Raw genomic sequence first — 20,059 nt, 5'->3', positions numbered from 1 at the left:
GGCTTAGGGCACATAAGGGTGTACAAGAACTAATGAACAGCACGGAGACTTTTAAAAAGGACGCTGTGAGTTTTGGCAAGGGGGAAAAATAGAGATTTTGTACCCATGGAGGATAGACTCTGGGCCTGAGTGAAGGGATACTACGGCACAAACAAGGAACAGAGTCTGGGTGAGGGGGGGTGGGCAGGGAGGGATTTGCACAGCACCCCGCAGGTCACAGGCCCTCAATCAGTGTTTGTTGAAGGAATTTGCAAAGGAGGAGAGTATAATGTTGCCTCGATTCGATAACTACCATGTTCCTGGTTGCCATGATCCTCGCGTGGGACACAAGCCAGGAATCCCATAAGCAAAAACAGACAATGTGACGTAATAACCAAGTTTGGACGCTGGTTAAGACTGTCAGAGACGTGGGCCCAGTAGTGAAACCAGCCTGAGATGAGAATGCAGACTCACCCCCTTAAAATCACTTCCCCAATCAGCTGGGGTGTGTGTGTGTCAGGGGGAGGTGGGGTGTCTCAGTGTTGGGGGTGGGAGGGAAGGAGTGATTTCATCTGTTTAATGAAAAATGACCTGAACGATTCTCTGATCCTGGAAACTCCCATGTAACTGAGGCCAAGGAAAATAGGATTAGGTCTTACTACTTCTACGACGGCTTTGCATCTTCTCAGAATGAGTTAAACTGGAGGGAACAGAAAAAGAAGGGAATCTCATGTCGTTGTGCCTGCAGATAAAGGAGACTTGATGGGACAGATTTCCCCCTGGTCTCCTTCAGAGAGTTTTACTTTGGCTTCCTTTGCCTTTTCAATGGACACCCCGTTTCTTTGCTATGTGTTCATAATCACAGAAGGTTTGCTCTAACCCCCTTTGGCATTCTGTCTTCTGACAAGCTACTGATTTCAGGGCTAATATTCCCCCTCTGACTTCTTTAAGTGAGCAGCTTTTGCCCTGAAGCATGAGGGTGTTAAAACCACAACAAACATCTTTGCCAGAATGGCAGCTACGGACATGTAATTCTCTATGTGACCTAATGGGGTGGCACTTTTCAAGATTCTTCTGCTTTGAGTTTTGGGGACACAGTCTTTTCTTCAGAGCAGGTTTTAGGATTGCCAAAAGTGCGCATACAAAATAAAAAACATCACAATGATTGGGATGTCATGATCCCTTTGGTGCCCCAATTCTTCAAACCATCCTTTTAACAGGAGAACCAGATGAGTAAGTCCACAGGCCATTGTCTTTTTAATGCAATGTATATTTATTGTAAACAATAATATACAAAAAAAAGAAAGGATGAGAAAAAGGAAAGGTAAGTTTCACAGAGAAAACAAAAGGTTTGGGGGGGAAAACAAGCAAAACAAACAAAACACAAACACAAACCAAACCTTACCTAAAGACAAAATATGATTTAAATGCCAGGTTTCTTAAGTTACAGGAATATTTTTTTTAAAAAAAGATCTGCTTTTATACAGAAATGGAAAGATGCCATATTATAAGAGTGCTTTAAGATTTTACTCTACTGACTTCTAAAACTGTTAATATATCTTTTTTTAAATAAAAAAAAAAGTTTGCTGTCTTTTTTAAAAAGCAATCCTCACTCCCCAGCCACAGAATTAAGAATTAAGGTCTGTCAGTGGGCTGACCCCCCTCCCCGCTCCTCCCCCTCTCCAAGAGAAAACGAAGGGGAACATCGATGACACACGCTTTTGACACATTGAGTCACAACACACACACACGCACACGCGCACACACACAGTTTAGGCAGCCCAAAGATCTGTGGCAGAAAACACTGCAAATGACTCAGTGATACACTACATCTGCAAACTCTCATTTGTACAAAAAGAGAAACAAGTTTCCAGTTTGTTTTCAACAAAACAACAAAGAGGAAAAAAAAAAAAGGACAGACAAAAAGGCATTTATACAAATCTAGGACAAGGAATCCAAAGAAACTTGTTTTTAATAAAAAAAAAGATTAAAGAGATAAATAAAAAAAACTGGTTACAGTTAAGGACATAATTTAACAAGAGATGACCATACCCTTTGAGGACGCGGCTCCAACAACCTATTTTAAAGAAGGTAAATTTAAAAAATTTAAAAAAAAAGAAGATTTTTTTGTTGTTTTTAATTAAAACCTCTCCTTACAAAATAAATAATCTTAGCACATGGAATGTCTTGAAGTTAACTGCTGGTTTTCAGAGAGGCACAGGTGACAGTGTAAGTGAGAGGATTCTAGCATCTGTGTTCCACATGGGGCCCGGGCAGGCAACCAGGGGGCAGTGTGCTGGGGCACAGTATTGGCTGCTGAAACATTCCCCAAACAGATTTCGTCTCCTTTGCTTGCTTTTTGCTTCTTTCTTAAGGTTGCGGTGAGCGAGCAAACACAGGAGGATAAATGCACTAGAAGAGGGCACAAGGATTTTCCAGCAGCATGGTTTTAAGGCTTTAAGGTGTTTTTCTCATTTAAAAAACATATATATGATAAAGCTTACCAAATGCTTACCAAATCGTCTCTAGACTATTGTTTACTTCCGTATTTGCAAAGTAAGGCCTTGATTTTTCTAAGGCAACTCCTCCTTGAATCAGAAAGCCTGAGGAATTAAGCAAAGCTAACCCCCCAAACTGATCACGTAACACAAATCTGTGGCTTCTGTAGGTTAATACAACACACACACTTTTTTTTTTTTTGTCTGTTTGTCTGTAAGAGAAAGCAAATCTGTACAAAAATACTCTGGTTGCAAGAAAAGCTAGGGCACGCTGTTCGACTAAGTAGTTTAGCTGTTGGAAAAATAAGAGCATTTAATTTTTTTTATCTAAAAATATGTATAAATCCCCTCAAAATGGTAATGAATCATACACAGTACATACTAAAAATATTTAAAATAGAGAATATTCCTCACAGAGGACTTTTTTCTTTAATTACTGCTAAAAAATAATTACAAAGTCCAAACAGGCAGAGAGACTGAGCCAACTGGTCACACGAATCTCCATCACCCTCCACGCTTGCTTTGAAGGTTTCCAGTCCAGTTTCCCGTCGGTTCTGCTGGTCCGTCTAGCCAAGAGTGGCCTGGCCACTGATTCACAACAAGGTGGTAATGCGTTTGGATAGTCAATGTTTCTGTCTTGTAATCTGAGTTCGACTTGCCTTCAGCGTACATGTCTTTAAAGGTAAGAAAAAAAAAAATGTCCAAAGGAAATTCTGGTTGGTTGCGTTATTTCTTGGGTTCTTTTTACGATCATCATGGCCATCGTCGCTCTCTAAGCGTTCCTCAAGGTCTGGTGAGCTGTGTGTAGACGGGCTGTTCCCAGTGCTGGGGGCTGTGGGTCTGCGGGATGGAAGGGACCCCGGAGGTGTCGGCGATGGGGGTGTACATGGGCCGCTGCGCCGGGTTCATGTAGGTGAAGGTGGAGTAGAGGCCGGAGCCCTGGCCCGCCGCATGGCTGTAGTAGGAGCCGGAGTTCTGGTGGTCAGTGTAGTCGTACTGCGAGCGGGTGATGGGCGGGTAGGACGGGCTGTAGTGCGGGAGGCTGAAGGGGCTGTAGGCGATCTGCTGAGGCGAGTGCTGCTGCTGCTCGCTGTAGTGGCTGGGACTCAGCTGCTCCGTCTTGATGTGCGTTCGCTGGGCCTGGCCCGGCTCGCTGCTCAGCGTGGTCAGCGTGTGCGCCTGCGCGGGCGGCTGCGGGGGCGCCTGCGCGGACGGCTGGGGGGGCGCCTGCGCGGGCGGCTGCGGGGGCGCCGGCGGGGCCGGCGGGGGCGCCTGCGGGGGCGGCGGCGGCGCCTGCTGCTTGGACATCCACACGTGGCTAGCGCCCGCCGGGGTGGCAGCTGTGCTGCTGATGCCGTAGCTGCCCGTGTAGGTGACCTGGCCGTGCGTGGCCGGCACCCCCGGGTGGCCATTGGGCGGCAGGTACTGGTCGAACTCGTTCACGTCGAAGGTCTCGATGTTGGAGATGACGTCGCTGCTCAGCTCGCCGATGTCCACGTCGCGGAAGTCGATGGGGGGCTGTCTGCCCCCCTCTGGCAGTGGGCGCCCCTCTCGCTTCAGGTCAGCCTTGCCCGGCTGCACGTCGGTTTTGGGGGTGGTGGGTGGCGTCGGTGGACCCTGCGATTGCCCTGAGGACGATAGAGGAAGAAACACAGGGCGATCAACCAGGGCTGTACGGAGGCTTTAGTCTCAGGAACCCTCCTGGGACCCCTCCCCCCCCGCTAACGTGTCCCGTATCCGCGGGGGAGGCGCGCTGCGCCCGACAGAAATCGCTGAATGATTAACTCGCCGGTACACACTCGGCAGTCTCCTTTTATCAGGGGAGGGTCTGAGGCCCGGAGGGTCCGGAAGACCAAATTGCTACTTGTACAAGAGCCCTGTGTGTGCTTTTAGGCTTGGGGGAGCAAAGAGAAAAAGGGAGAAGCCCTGTAAGGCTGTAAAGGCATTTTACCCCGCAATAGAAATTACTGTTAGGGTGCAGGGATTAGGTTGGGGTGTGTGTGTGTGTGTGTGTGTGTGTGTGTGTTTTTCAGGGACTTGGCGCAGGGGTTAGTGTGTTTCCCTCCCCAGGGAGCGCCAGGTCCCTAAGCAGAGCCCACTAGGTGGCTGGGGGCCCGGGGGTGTGCCAGAAGGGGCGCGGTGGCCAGGCCGGGGTGGGGGCCGGGAGGAGACTCACCGGAGTGCTCGCCGGGGGAGTGGACCTCGCTCATGCCGGAGGAGGAGTGCGGCGAGTCGGCCTGCAGCGCCTTGAAGATGGCGTTGGGGGAGATGTGCGTCTGCTCTGTGGCCTCCTCGGCCTCCGCCTGGCCGTTCTTCACCGACTTCCTCCGCCGCGGCTGGTACTTGTAATCCGGGTGGTCCTTCTTGTGCTGCACGCGCAGCCGCTCCGCCTCCTCCACGAAGGGCCGCTTCTCGCTCTCATTCAGCAGTCTGGGGGCGGGGTGGGGGGGGTAGCAGACAAAAAGAGAGAGAAAGAGAGGGAGGGGGGCTCCGTGAAACCGGCTGAGCTGTCAGGTCGGCGGGAGGGTGAGGTGACCCCCACCCCTCGGCTTCTTCGAACACAGCCCCCCTTCCTCCCTCCTCCCTGCTTTCCAACCACTACCGCAACTCGAAACTTTTCTTTAAAAAAAAAAAAGTAAAAGAAAAGAAATAAACAAAAATCTCCGTTCTTCTAGACCGACCTGAGCGGACCCTCCCCGCCCCGCCCTCTCCCCTTCTCTCCTAGTTTGGAAACCCTGGAGATGAAAACAGCTTCCCGCGGCTCCCGCTCTCCGGGCCTTTGCTACTGGAGTTATACCCGCCCCCCTTCCGTCCGCAACACCCTTTAAAAACTTTCTGAAAAACCACTTAATCTGCAAGGAGCTCCTCCTGCCCACCCCCACCCCCGCCACCGCACTCACACACACTGCACCCACCTATTAGCAGCAGCCTCCCTTCTCGCCCCTCCTTCCTGCCACGGGGCCCTCTAGCCTCGGCTTCTCCCCCCACCCTGCATCCCATCTCCGTGGGCGAAGGGCTTCACGGGGGAGCGCAGTTCGAGGGAGGGGGAGGCGGATTTCAATTCCTTGGGATTGAACTTCACTGCGACGGGAGATCCGGCCGGCAGCCCTCTCCCACCGAGTCTCCTGCTGGTGTTCTCCCCTCCTCTGGCCATCTTCCGCCCCCCGCGCCCCGCCGCCCCTCCCCGCTCCACCTACCCCCTCCCCCTTTCCCCCAAGAGCAATCCAAGAACTTTGTCAAACTCTGAGCCAACTTACACCTCGTCCCCATTCCTCCCCCTCGCCTCCCCCCCGCCCCACCCCGCCTGCTCCGGGACCGGCAACTCCCTCCTGCTGGGAGGCGGGGCGCGGAGAGACGGTCCCGGCCAGCGCCCCCCGTCGCCGCCGCGGAACCCACCCTGCCGCGCCCGCCCTACCTCCAGAGTTTGCCCAGCGTCTTGCTGAGCTCGGCGTTGTGCAGGTGTGGGTACTGGTCGGCGAGCTTCCTGCGCGCCGCCTGCGCCCACACCATGAAGGCGTTCATGGGCCGCTTGACGTGCGGCTTGTTCTTGCTCGAGCCGTTGACGCGCACCGGCATGGGTACCAGCGTCCAGTCGTAGCCCTTGAGCACCTGGCTGACGGCCTCGCGGATGCACACGGGGAACTTGTCCTCTTCGCTCTCCTTCTTCAGGTCCGGCTCGCCCTTGGGGAACGTGTTCTCCTGGGGCCGCGTGTTCTCGGTGTCGGAGCCGGAGCCCGAAGGGCAGGGCGAGCCCGCCGAGTCCTCGGACATGGAGGGGCTGGGGGCGCCGGACAGGCCCTTCTCCTGCTCGTCGGTCATCTTCATGAAGGGGTCCAGGAGATTCATACGCAGGCCCGGGACAGGGGGCGGGTGGCCGGGAAAGGCGAGAAGCCGCGGCGGCTCGGGGGCTCGAGGCGCGGGCTACTCTCCCCTCGGCTGCCCGGACGCGGGGCGAGCGGCTCCCGGGGAGCCTGGCGCGTCACTCGGCCGCAGCGGCGAGCTTTTAGGAAGGCGCGCGGGGGCCAACCCGCAGCTGCCCGCTCCAAGTGGGGGAAGGCGAATTGGAGAGGAGGGGCGGAAGAAAGCAAAAAGCGGGGGGCGACTGCACCCCTTCTCTCCTCCTCCTGCAAAGAAAAGTTCCTGGAGTGAAACTGGCAAGTCGCGGCGCCACTCAAGTTCCCAGTCAGTTTCAAGCTCCGCACTTCGCTCTCCAACTCCCAGCCCAGCGGCTCTTTAATAAATACACCCCCTCACCTTAGAGACGTCAGCCAATCACAGCACGGCATTTCAGGTTTCAGGGCTTGGCAGGCAGCTGATTGGATCCACTTCGGGGGGGAGGAGGATTGTGGCGCTGGGCAGGGTGTTGAGAGGGGAGGGGCGGAGCGGGGAGGGGAGTGCAGCCGCTGGTCCGCCGGTGGGGGGTTGGGGGGGTGGGGTGCTGCGGGGAAAGCGGGGGACCCGGGACGTCCAAGTGTGTAAGTTTGCCGTGCTCTGGTAATGTCAGAATTCGGTGCCGTCTCCGCGCGAATCTTTGCGCGCCCGTGTGTGTGTGTGTGTGTGTGTGTGTGTGTGTGTGTGTGTAGACTAGGATCTCTCCCCACCCCCAAGCATTTCTGTTCGTTGTTTTCTCCGCGGTCCCGGGGACTTAGTCGGAGTTTGCCATATTCGAAAAGCTGTCGCTCCTGACTTAAATCATAGCCCAGTTTCCGCGCCTGGAGCCGGCCTCCGCCGAAAGCGCTTAGAAATTGTATTGCGAAGCAAAAGTTTTAGTGACTCAACGCCCGCCGTTCCTCGGTAATAATCCATATAAATAGATTTAACATGCTCTGGTTCGCCGGAGCTGGTGCGGCTGGTCGGGATTCGGCTGCGCTCCTGCAAAGGGAATCAATGAAAACCACAGCGAGGTCCCCGCTCAGGCTGGCGGCCGCAGCGACGCCGCAGCCCCGCGCTCGCGGGAGCCGTCCCGCGCGCCTCACCGACCTTGAACTCTGACAAGTCCTTCTCCAGCCGCCCCCTCCCCAGCCCCCCACCCCGCCGACCCTCCTCCGTGACAGGGCGACTGCTCGGAGGTTCTGCTTTTCACTTCTGGTCGAATCAGAACGTCAGCAGAGTTGCCCCTGGAAAGAGTTTGCATACTGCTCTGGCTTTGAGAAGTCGAACTTTGCGAATGTGGCTGTCCTGGGCCGCGAGGCTGAGGCCAGTCCCTTGGTTTGAAAAGGCCAAACCAATGGGCACCACTGCAGACAAAACACTTCACTTTGGTGGAGTCGTGCCGCTTTCGCCCTTTTTTTTTTTTTTTTTTTACAAAACACCTGGAGCGGTGAAGCGCCTGTCGTCCTGACTTTAGTCGGGTCCTTTAGGACTTGCAGACGTTCCGGAGTTCTGGGGAGGGGGCTGGGGGTGTCTCTGATGTATTTCACGTGTGATTTGAGCACAACCTTTGTGTTTACACGAACTGCTTAGAGCTTGGTTGGCTCTCTGTTCTGGGAGAGAAGAAAAATCTTAGTCGCCTGCGGGTTACATGTCTCCAGAATCACAAATAAACGCACAACTGTGGAAAATGCAGTTTTAAATGTTCCCCCCACCCCTTTCTGGCTCTCGCCAATGTTCGCCTCCGAATTAAATTATTGTTAGTGTCCATCGGCCCGCATCATATCAAAGACTTCTTATTTCTAATTTGCAAATTGCGGACACTCTTGCAAGATTTCAAAGAATGTTTTCCTTGAAGAATTTTTTAAAATCTCGTTTTAAAAGAAAGTCTTTCTGAAGAAGTCAACATTTGTTACAGGAAATGGAACTCTTCAGAAGGTAGTCAGCTACAAACCTGTTAAACAATATTTACTTTTTAAACGAATGTAACTCACAAGTGGATGTCTTTAGTACCCTGTAGCTTGTTTACCCGTTTGAGAGACATCATACAATAGCCTTGTATTCATGGCTCCGTGAATACGCTCGGAAAGTATAAGAACAGCTTCGTCCTTTCTTAGGAGAAAAAAATCCCGGTTAGTATGGACTGATTTCTGTATCCTAGGGAGGGGACAGTTGTTCGTATAACTGTGCCTTCGCAGACACCTGACCCAGGAGGGGACTCAGAGGCCAGAACTTCGGGCAGAAGTTTTAACCAGGCCATCTGTATTTAGTCGCATTTTATTGTAATTCCCATGTTTACTGGCATAAAGGCAGTGAAGACGACTGTGACTTGAAGATATTTTGGAGGATTTCACTAAATATTTGTCAAGATAAATACGTACACATAATATATTCTTAGTACAATTACATAATAGGAGATACGTAATATATCGCATTTTAAATCATAAGTTACCTTGGTGTATCCCTTTTCTGTTCGTTTGATGCCAGCATTTTTGTATCTTTTTGAAAACCTGTGGTAAACAATCAGTTGACTTTAAAAACGGACTGCAGTTTTTAGCTGTATCCAGAGGGGGCGCCAAAAGCCCAGAAACTGTCTGACACAGAAACTGCGGAAAACTTAGACGGTGGTGGAGAGGGGGTGGTGTGTTCCATTCAGTCAGGACTGCGTGTTGCTGCTGAGATTTATCTCGGCAGAAATTCCTACTCGATATCCCCTCCCGTGCGGATCCACCTCTGGGCATCCCAGTTAGGGGAACTGGGAGGTGTGTGTCTAGGGCACGGGGCAAAAAAAAAAAAAAAAGCGTTCGAGATGCCTGACGTTTCTGTTCTGCACAGAACGGGGACACCGAGACCACAATGACCCTGGGCTCCCAGGTGCCACGCGTCGCCCTCTGCTCGGCGTGCCGGGACCAGGCCAATTCTGACCCGTGAGCACCGTCCATTAGCCAGTGGGGGCGATCCTGCCTTTCTGCAAGCGGTCGGGTGCCAACACTCCTCCACCTCTCTGCCGGGGCTCTTCTGCGTCGCCCTTGACCTCCCTAACCTGCCCAGGGAAGAACGCTCGCAGTCCCCGACCGGAGAACCTCAGTCAGAGAGAACCCGAGGGAAAGAAACCCGTGCCACAATGTTCCGCTTACAGATCGGGAAACTGAGGCTGTCGGCCCAGTTTCCGCCAGAGCGCTCTGCCTGGGAGCTAAACAGTCTAGTGGGGCTGAGGGAGGAAAAGGACGCAGATCAAGAAAAGGGGCAGGCGATGGACCGCACTCCACGGATCCCGAGTCGCGCGCTTGGGTCCCGCTCCGCAGCCAGCGCCGCGAGGTCTGCCGCCGGGAGCGGAGCCTTGGAGGTGCGAGTGGATCCCAAGGGGAACCTCGGGAAACCGAGGTCTGGGATACCCCCCACCACCACCACCACCGCTTCTCTACTTCTCGGCGTCGGGGGCCGGCGCCGGGCTCAATTTCCCCAGCTCGGGCGGCCAATCTCCCTCCGCGCCTACGCGGGAGCCCAGGCAGGAGCCCAGGGGTGCTGGCGCTGAGCAAGTTTCCCTGGCTCGGGGGGAGGAGGGGGGCCGGCGCAAACGCCGGGGGTCTGGGGGGGGTTCCGTCTCGGATGGGGGTGGACGGTGTGAGCGGATGGGGTTCCCTTTGCCTGGGGAATTAAGGACCACGACCTCCCTCTACAAAATTCCTTAGCAAAAGTGGGGACTGTGTCTAAATCCGTTTTCTGCAGGGAGGCAAGTCCTGGAAGAAATTGGTCGGGGTGAGAGCGGCAGCATCTCCCAAAGATCTCAGCCCCTGGCAACGTTTTCTACATAAGTGCTCAGGAAGAGGGATGCCCCTTCTCTGTGCCAGTTCCCCTGGCCTGGTTCCCTTGAGGTCAAAGACCCCAGTCCCTGGCGGAACACTTAGGTCCCTGGCCCTCCCTCCGCTGCCAACCGCTCCTCGGTAATTAGCACTTTTCACTGGGCGTGGAGCCTGTTTGCCTGTCGCTCTTTGCGCCGGACACCAGTTCTCTTTGAAAAGGAGCGGCAGGTAAGCTTGTCCCAGGACAAGCGTTGGGCCGGACGGCAACAGCAAGAGAGCAGAGGAAAGTCCCAGGTCGCTTCGTTAGGTACGCAATAAATATCTGTTGACCGGCCAAATAAATGTGATCTTTGGACATCGAAGGCCTCCAGACCTCCCAGCAACACGTTCCATAAACGCATGTGACTGTATGTTTCTCCATGTAAATTTCTCCCCAAACGGGCGCCCTACTCTGGGAGATTAACCGACCAGTGTCACCCAAGACTATATAATTCCAGCGCCCCTAAAACTGCAGGCCGAGAGGGGCATTTCAGTTTTCTTCCCCTCTCTGTTTTCGAAGAGAAAAGGGGGTGAGGTGGACGGGAGGAGGTGTCGGGTGAAGGAGGCACGAACCGTCAGTGTGCTCCCCTATGACCCGGCCGGGCCGGGGGCGCGGACCCTAGCCAAAGCAAGAGACTGGATGAGCTAGTCCAGGGCTGGCCGGCTATCCGAGGGGGAATGGAGGGGTCGGAGTGGGGAAGTCTCAGTCCCAGTCCCAAAGGGACTTGGCTTCCAAAGGGAGTGTGCGCTTTTTTTTTAAACCTTACTTTTTCGAAAATATCTGTTTTTAGTCAAGGTACAAGGGAGCCACGCATCATTCGGATTGCTTCCACGCATGCATCCCTAGAACGGCCTGCGGGAAATTTCCTGGGCCAAGTGTTGTTTTTTTTTTTTTTTTGTCCCTCCACAATTTTCCTCTTTTAAAAATCTCTCAGGCATTTTCAGCTGAAGGTGCTTTTGCCTTGATGTTTCAAAAATACAAATAAAATAAGCGCTCGACGCAGCGGTGCCTCGGTTGCCGACGGCTCCACAGGGTCAGGGCGCTCACTTCAGCCCCCAGGAGTTTCCTCTGTAGATCAGATTCCCACCTGCCTCCCCTCGGGTCCCCTTTCGGTTCAGGGTGTGTTCGGTCCCAGGGAAGGAACCGACAGAAAAGAGCTGAGATTCTCAGGACTTTTGTGCCGATTCCCCAAAGGGACGGCGGGTTCTAGAGCGAGGACTTAATCTCAGCCTGAGGGGACTCTAACAGCTGCTTCCTCTAAGATGTCCTCAGGGGTGGGCGATTATTTCGGATCTTTATGAATCTGGGAAATGTTTCCATCCAGCTACAAAAGGGAGAAATGCTATTATTGAACAATCACGCAGATAACTGTCAGAATTAAAGACAAATTATCTTGTGTCTTTCTCGCAGTCCTTTTCTATCCCTGGGGCAGAACGCATCTCCCGGGTTTCTGGCACCTCTACGTTCTCAGGGCCGAGCCGGGCATCCTTCCTGCCGAGACTTGGGCCCCGCTTCGGAGCGGCGTGGGCGAAGCTCAAGGGCAGAGAGCGCAGCTGGGTCGCCTGCCCTCCGGTCGGAGCGCAGGCGGCAGCGGTAGCGCGTTCTGCCCCGAGGGCCCCGGGAAGGCCAAGGCCATGAGGTCAGCCCCCAACTTTCGAGTTTCCCCGGAGTGAAGTCTTAAGGCAGAGGGTTCTCAGAGCTGTGACGTCGCAAAAACGGTAGCGGGTAGGCGGACCGAGAGCCTGGTTATACAGCCTTGGGGGTTCTCCAGGTGGGGGCCACAGGGAACCCGGGGGACCCGCTGGGCTTCCTGCCTTGTCATTGTTTATTTCAAATTAATTTCTTGGTCCGCGTCGCTTTCCGCAATCCTGCAGGAAGGACAGGCAGCATGATGACCTGATTCCCTCCCGGGGTTGCTTCAAGGGAGAAGCAGGGGGTGTCTCTGGTTCTCTCCCAGCTTCCAATAGGCAGATGAGGCATTTTGAGAAAGCAGGTTTTCTTTTCTTTTCCTTTTTCTTTTCTTTTCTTCTCTCCGTGACATTTTTCTCCCAAGGCCCTTTCACTGATGTAAAAGGAGTAAGTAAACTCTTCAATGCCCCCCCCCACCCCCGCCGCCCGCCCTTTTTGACGAGCATGAGATTTGGCCTGGCATAGATGAGAACAGGGTTTTTGTTGTGTTGTTGCTGTCGTGGTTGTTTTTTGTATCCTCGCCTTTACATCGTTAAGACCCAGAAAACTCTCACAGTGTCCGTGTCTCCATCTTTGGGACAACACGGGTGTACTTCCAGTGGGAAAGAGCAGATTGCTTATGTCTCACTGAGTTCTTGGGCTGGAACCTGCTGCTCCCCCAGTTTCCTGGTGGGAGGAAACATGAGAGAAGGCCCAACAGCCTGGACGAGGCAGGAGTGGTGGCAGAAACGACTTCCCTCCCCGGTGCCCCTAAAGCTCACAAAACTGCCGGCTTCTCACCTGCCGTCATAGCCACGCGCCACGCAGAGACAAATAGCAGTTCTCCGTATAATTTAAAGGTAGGGTCACTAGAGATTCGGACCTCAGGGCATTTATTATTCTTCAAAAGGGACAGGTAGTCTAAGACAGCCCTAAACGGAGGCATCTTTTCCTTCAATACTCCCTTTCTGGGAGCAGTGGCGACGTCTCACAGGTTGGGAGGCTGTCCTCGGAAAAGTGGTGTCTGATGGAAGGAGGGTTCTATCTCCAGTAGGAAAGGAAGGTAGGGTGGGTAGTCTTGGCTCACATGCCCTATCCTGGCTTTCACCCCCTGCCTCCAGGGTCTGCTCCTCCACCAGAGGCCTGGCCCGTGAAGGAGCCCCGAATCCAGCTGTTGTTTGAACCTCAACTGTCCTAAACGCATGAGGTATCATGGGCAGCAAACCAGGTGCCTCTGGTGCTTGCAGATTTCCAAGGTGTGGGTCACCCCGGACGGCTGTGCGGGAACGGGCCCCATAGGTCTGAGTGTTGTCTGCAGGACCCCAGATAGTGGAGTACAGTTCTGGGTGGAGGAAGTACAGCGCAGTGGGGACATCTTGCTCTCTCCATTCCCATACCCTTTCCTGTCATTCTTTCCCTTGTCATCTCTGTCCCAGAGAGCCCAACCTTAGTCATCCTCAGCTCCCACATAAATCAGTTCAGTGGACATTGCTTGGTGGGCGGGCTATGTGCCTGAACATCCAAAGGGGACAAGACTGCTGTTGTCTCCCGTTCTGCTTTCCATCAGAATTCAGCCTCTGAATTCCACCCATTCCCTGCTTTGTCCTCTGGGCTCACGATGTTCTGAGATCTGCTCTCCCTGCCTCTGCCATGATTTCCCCTCTTCCTGCCCTGAAAGAATGCGTGGGTCGCAGAGAGCTACTTCCCATCCTTGCGGCTCCATCAAAGTGCTGAGGGAGAAGTGGTCCTGAGCTCCTGGCTCAGTGTCCGACCCCTTTCCATCTCCTCCCTCTTGCCCCCAGAGCTCACCTCTCTCCTTCTGTCCCCACTGATGCCCTTCTGCCCTGTGCCGCAGCCATCATTTTCCCCGCCCCCCCCCCCTTTCTTGGTCCAAGCCCAGAAACGCCTTGTAGTGTGGGATATACGCTTCACTCTCTCTTTGGAGGACATCTGCCAACCAGCACAGTGGTGATGACAGTTTCCAGATGATTTTCCAGGAGCAAAGAAATCTTCTGAGGGAGGAGAGGGTGGCATTGGCCAAACGCTGAGTGGGCTGAATGTTGTGGTTCCGGAGAGGCCCAGGAAGGTGGGGTTTTGGGAGGCTCCAAGATTTCTTTTTCCCCTTTCGATTCTGCCTAAAGCAAAACTCACTAATTGCTTTTTATTTTCCTGGCACGGAGGAGGCTCTCTTGATTCTGAGTCTCCTCCAGGAGCTTAGATCTGAGGAAAGCAGGGTTTCAGAGTGATATTGGTGGAGGTGTTTGCCTCCAAGCTCCCTTCCTCAGCTCAGCAAGGCCTGAGACCTGCTTTGGCCAAGTCTTGGGTTAGTATCAGTCAAGAGGACCGGACAGGTTAGGCAGAGGATGGCAAGAACGGTCACCGACCCCTTCCTTTGTCCCCAGGCTTCGCCAGCCCACGTTTGCCAAGGGCACTTTGATTTTCAGTCAAACAAACCAGGAAGTGACGGTGAGGCTGCTTTTGAGACTTAAGAATGGGTTCAGAGGAAAGACCAGGTTCTCTTTTGATTCTAAGAAATCGCAAGCAAAGCTTCCTTGGAATTTCCTTAGAAAGAATTATTGATTTGCCTTCATTTCCTCATTCCTGAGAGTAGTCCTAATTCCTCAGGTGTTTCCCATGTTTCTTTGGTTGTTTCTCAATGACTCACGTATTGAAGCGGCCCAGCCTTCCTGGATTTATGTACTGGTTTAGACCTCATCTTCGAGAGTTTCCTTTCTCATGGGCTGGGGAGCCTTCCTTACAACCCTTGCTGGCAGCACACCTCTCCCTTTGCAGGGAAGGGTGTCTCTCTCGGATAAAAGCTGCCCTCATCTACTGTTCTCTTGGGAAAGATGTGAGTCTTATTCAGACTATGGAGTAAATGACTATATACTTAGTATATTCTCGGTCTCAGAGGTAGCCAGACGTTTACAGGAGATAGAGATCCGAGGTCTTCACAGATCTAACCCCTCTGTGAAGACTTGAGGTCTCCCCAGGAATGGATACTTGCTCTTATCTCTCTGTTTTTATAACATTTTGTTCATGCCTCTTTGTGTTGTCATTTGTCCTATGTGCGGATATGCTTACCGTTAAACTGTGATCTCCTTGAGGACAAGTACAGAGTGTTATTCTCTTTGTATCCCCAGTCTATATGCCACAAAGACTCTGCCGAATAAAGATTCATTTAGAGAATGAATGACCAAAATTTAGCCACAGCAATGAATATCTAATGGTAGATTTCTGCTAGTCACGTGGTGAGACACCTTGGCTGGTCGGATGAGATATCTTTATGGCTCCCCTCCAAAATGTGAGATATCTTTATGGCTCCCCTCCAAAATAGACGGCTGCCTATGCCACTCACAAGGAAGTATGTCCTTGTTCTGGAATCCTCTTTTAAGTTTCCTACCCTCTGACTTCCTCCTATAGGAAAGAGTGTTGGAGACATGCCTTTGGAGAATTTTTGGAGTGATGGATGTAAAGCTTTTAGATTACAATCTTTGTACATTTCTGGCCTGGATTTACAGGTTCTGAGAAAACAAACCACAAACTGAAATCATTATTAACATATCAGAACCTCTAAAACCCCCAGACCTTGCTACCCAAATATACAAGGATAATAAATATTTTTTTCTTCCTGGTTTTCTTGCTTGCTTTTCTAAGCATGAGGTACAGTCCTTTCATGGATGAGCCGCGGTGCACGGTGTGGCTGCCTGTCGAATGAATGGTGGGCGGGGAGAGTGGGGAAGGGGGGTGGTCCGGAGCAGAGTAGACAGTTATGACCTGGCTTTCCTCTGCAGCTCCCCTAAGAAAGGCATTTTCTTTCCTCTGCCAAGGGCGCTGCTGTTTGTTTGGAGAAGGAGGGCTGTGGGTATGGAATTAGGGGTGTCATGTGGGCTGCACATGTGGCTGGAGCTACCTGAAATCTGCAGGCTAATCAGTCCCAGGAGCCCCAGAAGCACAAATCCCTCCCCTATTCCTCTTTGGGGGCGGGGGGGATTTAAAGGGAAAGAGAGAATGAAAGTGTGTGTAACGTGGATGTACGATGTCTAGGGACTTGGGGGACTCTTGCAGTAATGTTTGGACCTAGCACCCTACATCCTCTCCAACCAAAGGCACTTGAAAAACAAAATCACCCATCTCCACCCCTGCCCCTCATTCCAGAGAGAAACCGGAGCTTTGCGAACTATTGTACTGGCTTGAGGGTGGGGTGGGGCGGGGTGGGAGGAGTTAATTTCAACATGTATTTATTTAGCTATTAAGTGTCAAAGTGTCACGGCTCTTTGCTCTTCCTGGGTGAAACTTGGTACCATACAGGTGGGGTGATGCAGTGCGGGGTCGAGGATGGGCATTCTCTTCCAGCCAGTGGGCGGCCACCCCTGGTAGGAAATGTGGGGCTCCCGGCTTGGGGAAGAGAAGCCTCCAGTCTGTTTAGAGCCTGTATTCTCCCTACTCAGTGCACTGTGTCCATTTCCATCACTCCGCCCCACAAAACCAGCAGCTACCCGGGTCACCCATCGTAGCTCTACACGGTTCCCTCCGAACGCCCATTCACACGCTGCGGAATCACTCGCTCCGGGGCAGGAATCCTGGGGGTTCACACTCTATGCCTTCTCTCTTTTTCTCCCACGCGCACGTGTACACGTGCACACACGCATCACTCTAAAGAATCGGCCCTTGTGCCTTCTCATCTATTACTGAAAAATAATTTCACCGCTAATGAGAATACTCCTTCCGGCTGCTTCCTGCTTCTGCTTTTGAAGTGCCCTTACATCCACGCATGATCTTTATTCCCTGGACATGTTTAGGACGCTGTGAGGGGAAGAAATTATGCTCCCTGCTCTTTCGTGTTCAGAAACAGAAGCCCTGAAAAGAGCGTGTGGCTTGCTCAAGGTCACGCAGTTAAGGGAGAGGCAGGTCCGTGGATCCCGTGTTGCCAGGGTCGCATCCGCCTCCCCTGGCGCGTCCCACACACGCAGAAGGCCACACACTGCCGTCACTCCCCCACGTTCTCACTGTTTCCCCGGAGATCTCCTTGGGCTCTGGCTCTTTTCTGGGTCACGCGGAGAGACGGGGGTGGGGGGGGGTGCTCTACCCTTTTGTGAAATGTGTCTCTGATCTTATCTCCTCCCTTCTCCCCTAATCAGGGTTTGGCCACCTTTGTCTCAGAGGAGCAGAGAACAAAGTGTGACTTGAACCATGCACATCTGACGTGTCTTTCCTCCTCTTCATTTCCTTCTCAGGAGAACCTCTCTGGGTTTGCAGAAGTGGCGCCTTGGCTGACGTCGTTGCACAGCCATCATTGCACTGTGACGTGTGCTGGGATTTCTTTCTTCTCTGGGTTTGGGTGGCAGCTTTCTTACATCTTGATCGAGGCTTGTCCAGGTTTTCAAAATCATTTTACTCAACATAGCAGAAATGGGAGGTCACTGTCCCCCGAATCCTGGAGAAGTCCTCAGCATTCTGGAAGGCAGGACCCTGTGTCATCACCCTGTCCCTTTTTGCTCCATGGGGTCATTTATTAATAAGAGGAAGTGTTGGCAGAGCCCTTACCATGTGCTTGGCAATCTGCTAAGGGCTTTACCTGGATATGTCACCTGTATCCCCCCAAGAAAACCTTTGATGGTACTTCTTCCTTTCCCCCATTTAACAGATGAGAAAGATAAGGTTTAGAATGGTTAAGTCACTTGTCCAAACTTTTACAGCTCTCAGGGTAAAGGGCTAAAAACCCACACTAACAGCAACAGTGAAACAGGAAAACAATAGCCACCAGTGCTTGGGTGATTATTGTGTAAAAACTCAGAAGACCAGATGGGCTAGGCATTGTCATCTCTCTTCTCCAGTGGGGGAAATTTTACCCATAGCCTTGTTTCTTTCTTGGCCTTGCCTTATTTCCTTTGGACTCTGTGTTTTATGAAGCAACAACCCAGATTTGGGGACAAAAGTTCCCAAACAAGGCTGTCAGTGGAAGGGAAAGGCTTGGGAGGGGAGAGGGGCTGCTGGGATTTCTGACTCTCAAATGGCTGTCTTGCGTTTTCCATAAGTCACGGCTGATTCAGTAACCTGGTGATCTCACTTCCCATCGGTACTCGCTGTTTGCCTTATAGCCATTCTCCCCTCCTGCCCAGACCCTGGAGAAACACAGTGTAAGAGAAGAGCGCATTCTTTGGGGCAGGAATCAAGATTAGAATCCTCTGGTTCAAACTTGGTCTGTAGGAGAAGACATTTCATTTGTACAGATTGATGTTTGAGACTTGTTGGTGTACAGCACGTGGGGAGAGGGTTGTGATGCTGGTTTAAGGAAAGAGGAAGCGGATGGTCCAAAGAGGGGGGTGGGCAGATGCTGCGGAGACTTGAGCTCAGCTTCCCCGATGATGTCCTTTCCACCATTCTCTAGTGGTTTCTCTATGGAGGAGACAGATTAGAATTCAACTGGGCTCAGTCTTCATTTCTGGCAATCATTCCGGTATAATTGGTTGGAAAAAAGGAAAGGTGGGTAAAGGTGATTGCACAGGACTATCTCCAGAGAGTATACAGAAAGGGACAGAAGACCTCCAGAGAAGAACAAAGATCAGTTATTTTAGTAGCACAGTTTATGTATTTATTTATCTATTTATTTATTCATATGGCTGTGCCGGGTCTTAGTTGCAGCAGGTGGGATCTAGTTCCCTGACCAGGGATCGAACCCCGACCCCCTTAACCGCTGGACCACCAGAGAAGTCCCTAGTAGCACATTTTATTGATGTTTCCTGACCTCAGATACTTCTCAGGGGAGCCAGGGAGTCTAGTGGGGATGAGAACAATGACAAATTCAAACGTTAGGACTCCTGCCTCTGGGAAGCATCCAGTACATTCTAACAATGACACAGAGCCCTTTAAAAAAAGCATCGCACATTCACTCCACAAACATTTCACGTATGTCTAAGACAGGCCTGGCTTGTGCTACACAACTACCCAAATGGACCAACTCAGGGCAGCTTCATTTCTTAATCCATCATGTCAGGCTGTGCTGCTCTCTTAGCTGAAGCCCTTGCCCGTCCAGCCTTTCGCAAAGAAATGCCACTTTGGGGACCTGATTTATTTTAAAAAAGCAACACATCCATGCCACATAACTGGACACTGCCCTCTGCCTTCCCCGCGTGTGTTGGACGCTCGTCATAGTCTTTTTCTAGTCTGTGGTCACAGGGGTTTCCATGGATGGTATAAAGTGCTTTGTGTATTGGAAACTGTGAATAAAAAGGTAGAGGGGGAAGAAAAAAAAAAAGGCTAACCCTCAAGCTCACCCAAACCCTAAACCTCAGACTCTTGGAAGGAACCAGTGGTGTAAAACTGTCCCAGACTGCAAACATACCGTCAGCAGGGAGCCGTTTCCGAAGAGACTGGTGTTTCTGCCACTGTGGAGGCCTCGGCTGGCCGGTCCACACCGAGGAGTTGAGATCCTTTTTTAAGTTTCTGAAAGCAAGATGCTCTCTTCCTGCCACAACCCTCACCCCGCCGCCCCCCACCCCTCGAGCCCCGCCCCAAACCTCTCTGCCTTCCAGGAGGATGGCCCTCTCCTCCAGGGGCTCCTGGCTGCCCCCCAGCAAGAGCTGACACCCCAGCAAGAGCTGACACCCCCCAGCAAGAGCTGACACCAGCCTCCCCTTGGTAGCACTCACTGCTCTTGCCAGCCCTTATCTGGGAGAGCAGAAGCCCTACCTTTCAGATTCCCCACAGTTTCTAAAAGAAGGTATTGTTATTTTCTCAAAACTGCCCAGGTTAGGAACAAAGGCAGACTCTGCATCTTCTTTGAGCAGGAGTGAGTTGAACTGGCATTCCTTTAAAATGGCTTGTTATTACAGCCGATCTCTGCTAACAATTACCTGACAATATAGAAAGGGATCTGACTCCTTTAGGGTCCTGTTGGGTTTTGCCTTTTCTCTTTTTCTTTTCCTGGAGCCTTAAAAAAAAAAAAGCATACTCGCAGCTTAGACGGGCCTAGTGTATTTTCATCCATGACGTCTGGGGAGATCTTACTGATAAATAATTATTTTATACAGATGTGCGTGCGTGGCTATGTGTCTGTGTACGCGCGTTCTCCGAGAAAAGAAAATAGGGATAATTTCTTTCTTTTTATAATCAAGGTGTCACTTCTTGAGAACAGGATGGTAGAAAAAAAAAAAAAAGAAAGGAGTGAGGTGCTGAATTTTGGAAACAGAGAGAGAGTG

At 52.0% G+C, this 20,059-nt stretch overlaps 1 protein-coding gene and 1 long non-coding RNA gene across 2 annotated transcripts in view; one reads left to right on the top strand and one right to left on the bottom strand.

Moving 5' to 3' along the window:
- Positions 1-1,881: 1,881 nt before the first annotated feature.
- SOX9 (SRY-box transcription factor 9) lies at positions 1,882-6,682 on the bottom strand. The gene is made up of 3 exons (XM_030838067.2): positions 5,893-6,682; positions 4,654-4,907; positions 1,882-4,105 (listed from the first exon to the last, which is right to left on the bottom strand). The coding sequence occupies exons 1-3, from the start codon at positions 6,321-6,323 to the stop codon at positions 3,261-3,263; spliced, it is 1,530 nt and encodes a 509-aa protein (XP_030693927.1). The 5' UTR covers positions 6,324-6,682; the 3' UTR covers positions 1,882-3,260.
- The window catches only part of LOC132594166 (uncharacterized), a 36,862-nt gene continuing 20,567 nt past the window's right edge, over positions 3,765-20,059 (top strand). The window contains exon 1 of the long non-coding RNA XR_009560389.1: positions 3,765-4,037. This is a non-coding gene — a long non-coding RNA (uncharacterized lncRNA). The remainder of the gene's footprint in view (positions 4,038-20,059) is intronic.

The sequence above is a fragment of the Globicephala melas genome, chromosome 20, assembly GCF_963455315.2.
Source record: "Globicephala melas chromosome 20, mGloMel1.2, whole genome shotgun sequence".
NCBI classification, from domain to species: Eukaryota; Metazoa; Chordata; class Mammalia; order Artiodactyla; family Delphinidae; genus Globicephala; species Globicephala melas.
Note: the sequence above shows the minus strand (reverse complement) of the source record. Positions and strands in the feature narration are given on the sequence as shown.

What these genes read in the sequence shown, in the direction of transcription:
- SOX9 (XM_030838067.2), bottom strand. Translation starts at nt 6,323, where the DNA reads ATGAATCTCCTGGACCCCTTCATGAAGATGACCGACGAGCAGGAGAAG. An exon ending in ACGCTGGGCAAACTCTGGAG is followed by an intron (nt 4,908 to 5,892) that starts GTAGGGCGGGCG and finishes CCCCGCCCCCAG; the next exon opens with ACTGCTGAATGAGAGCGAGA. An exon ending in CTCCCCCGGCGAGCACTCCG is followed by an intron (nt 4,106 to 4,653) that starts GTGAGTCTCCTC and finishes TATCGTCCTCAG; the next exon opens with GGCAATCGCAGGGTCCACCG.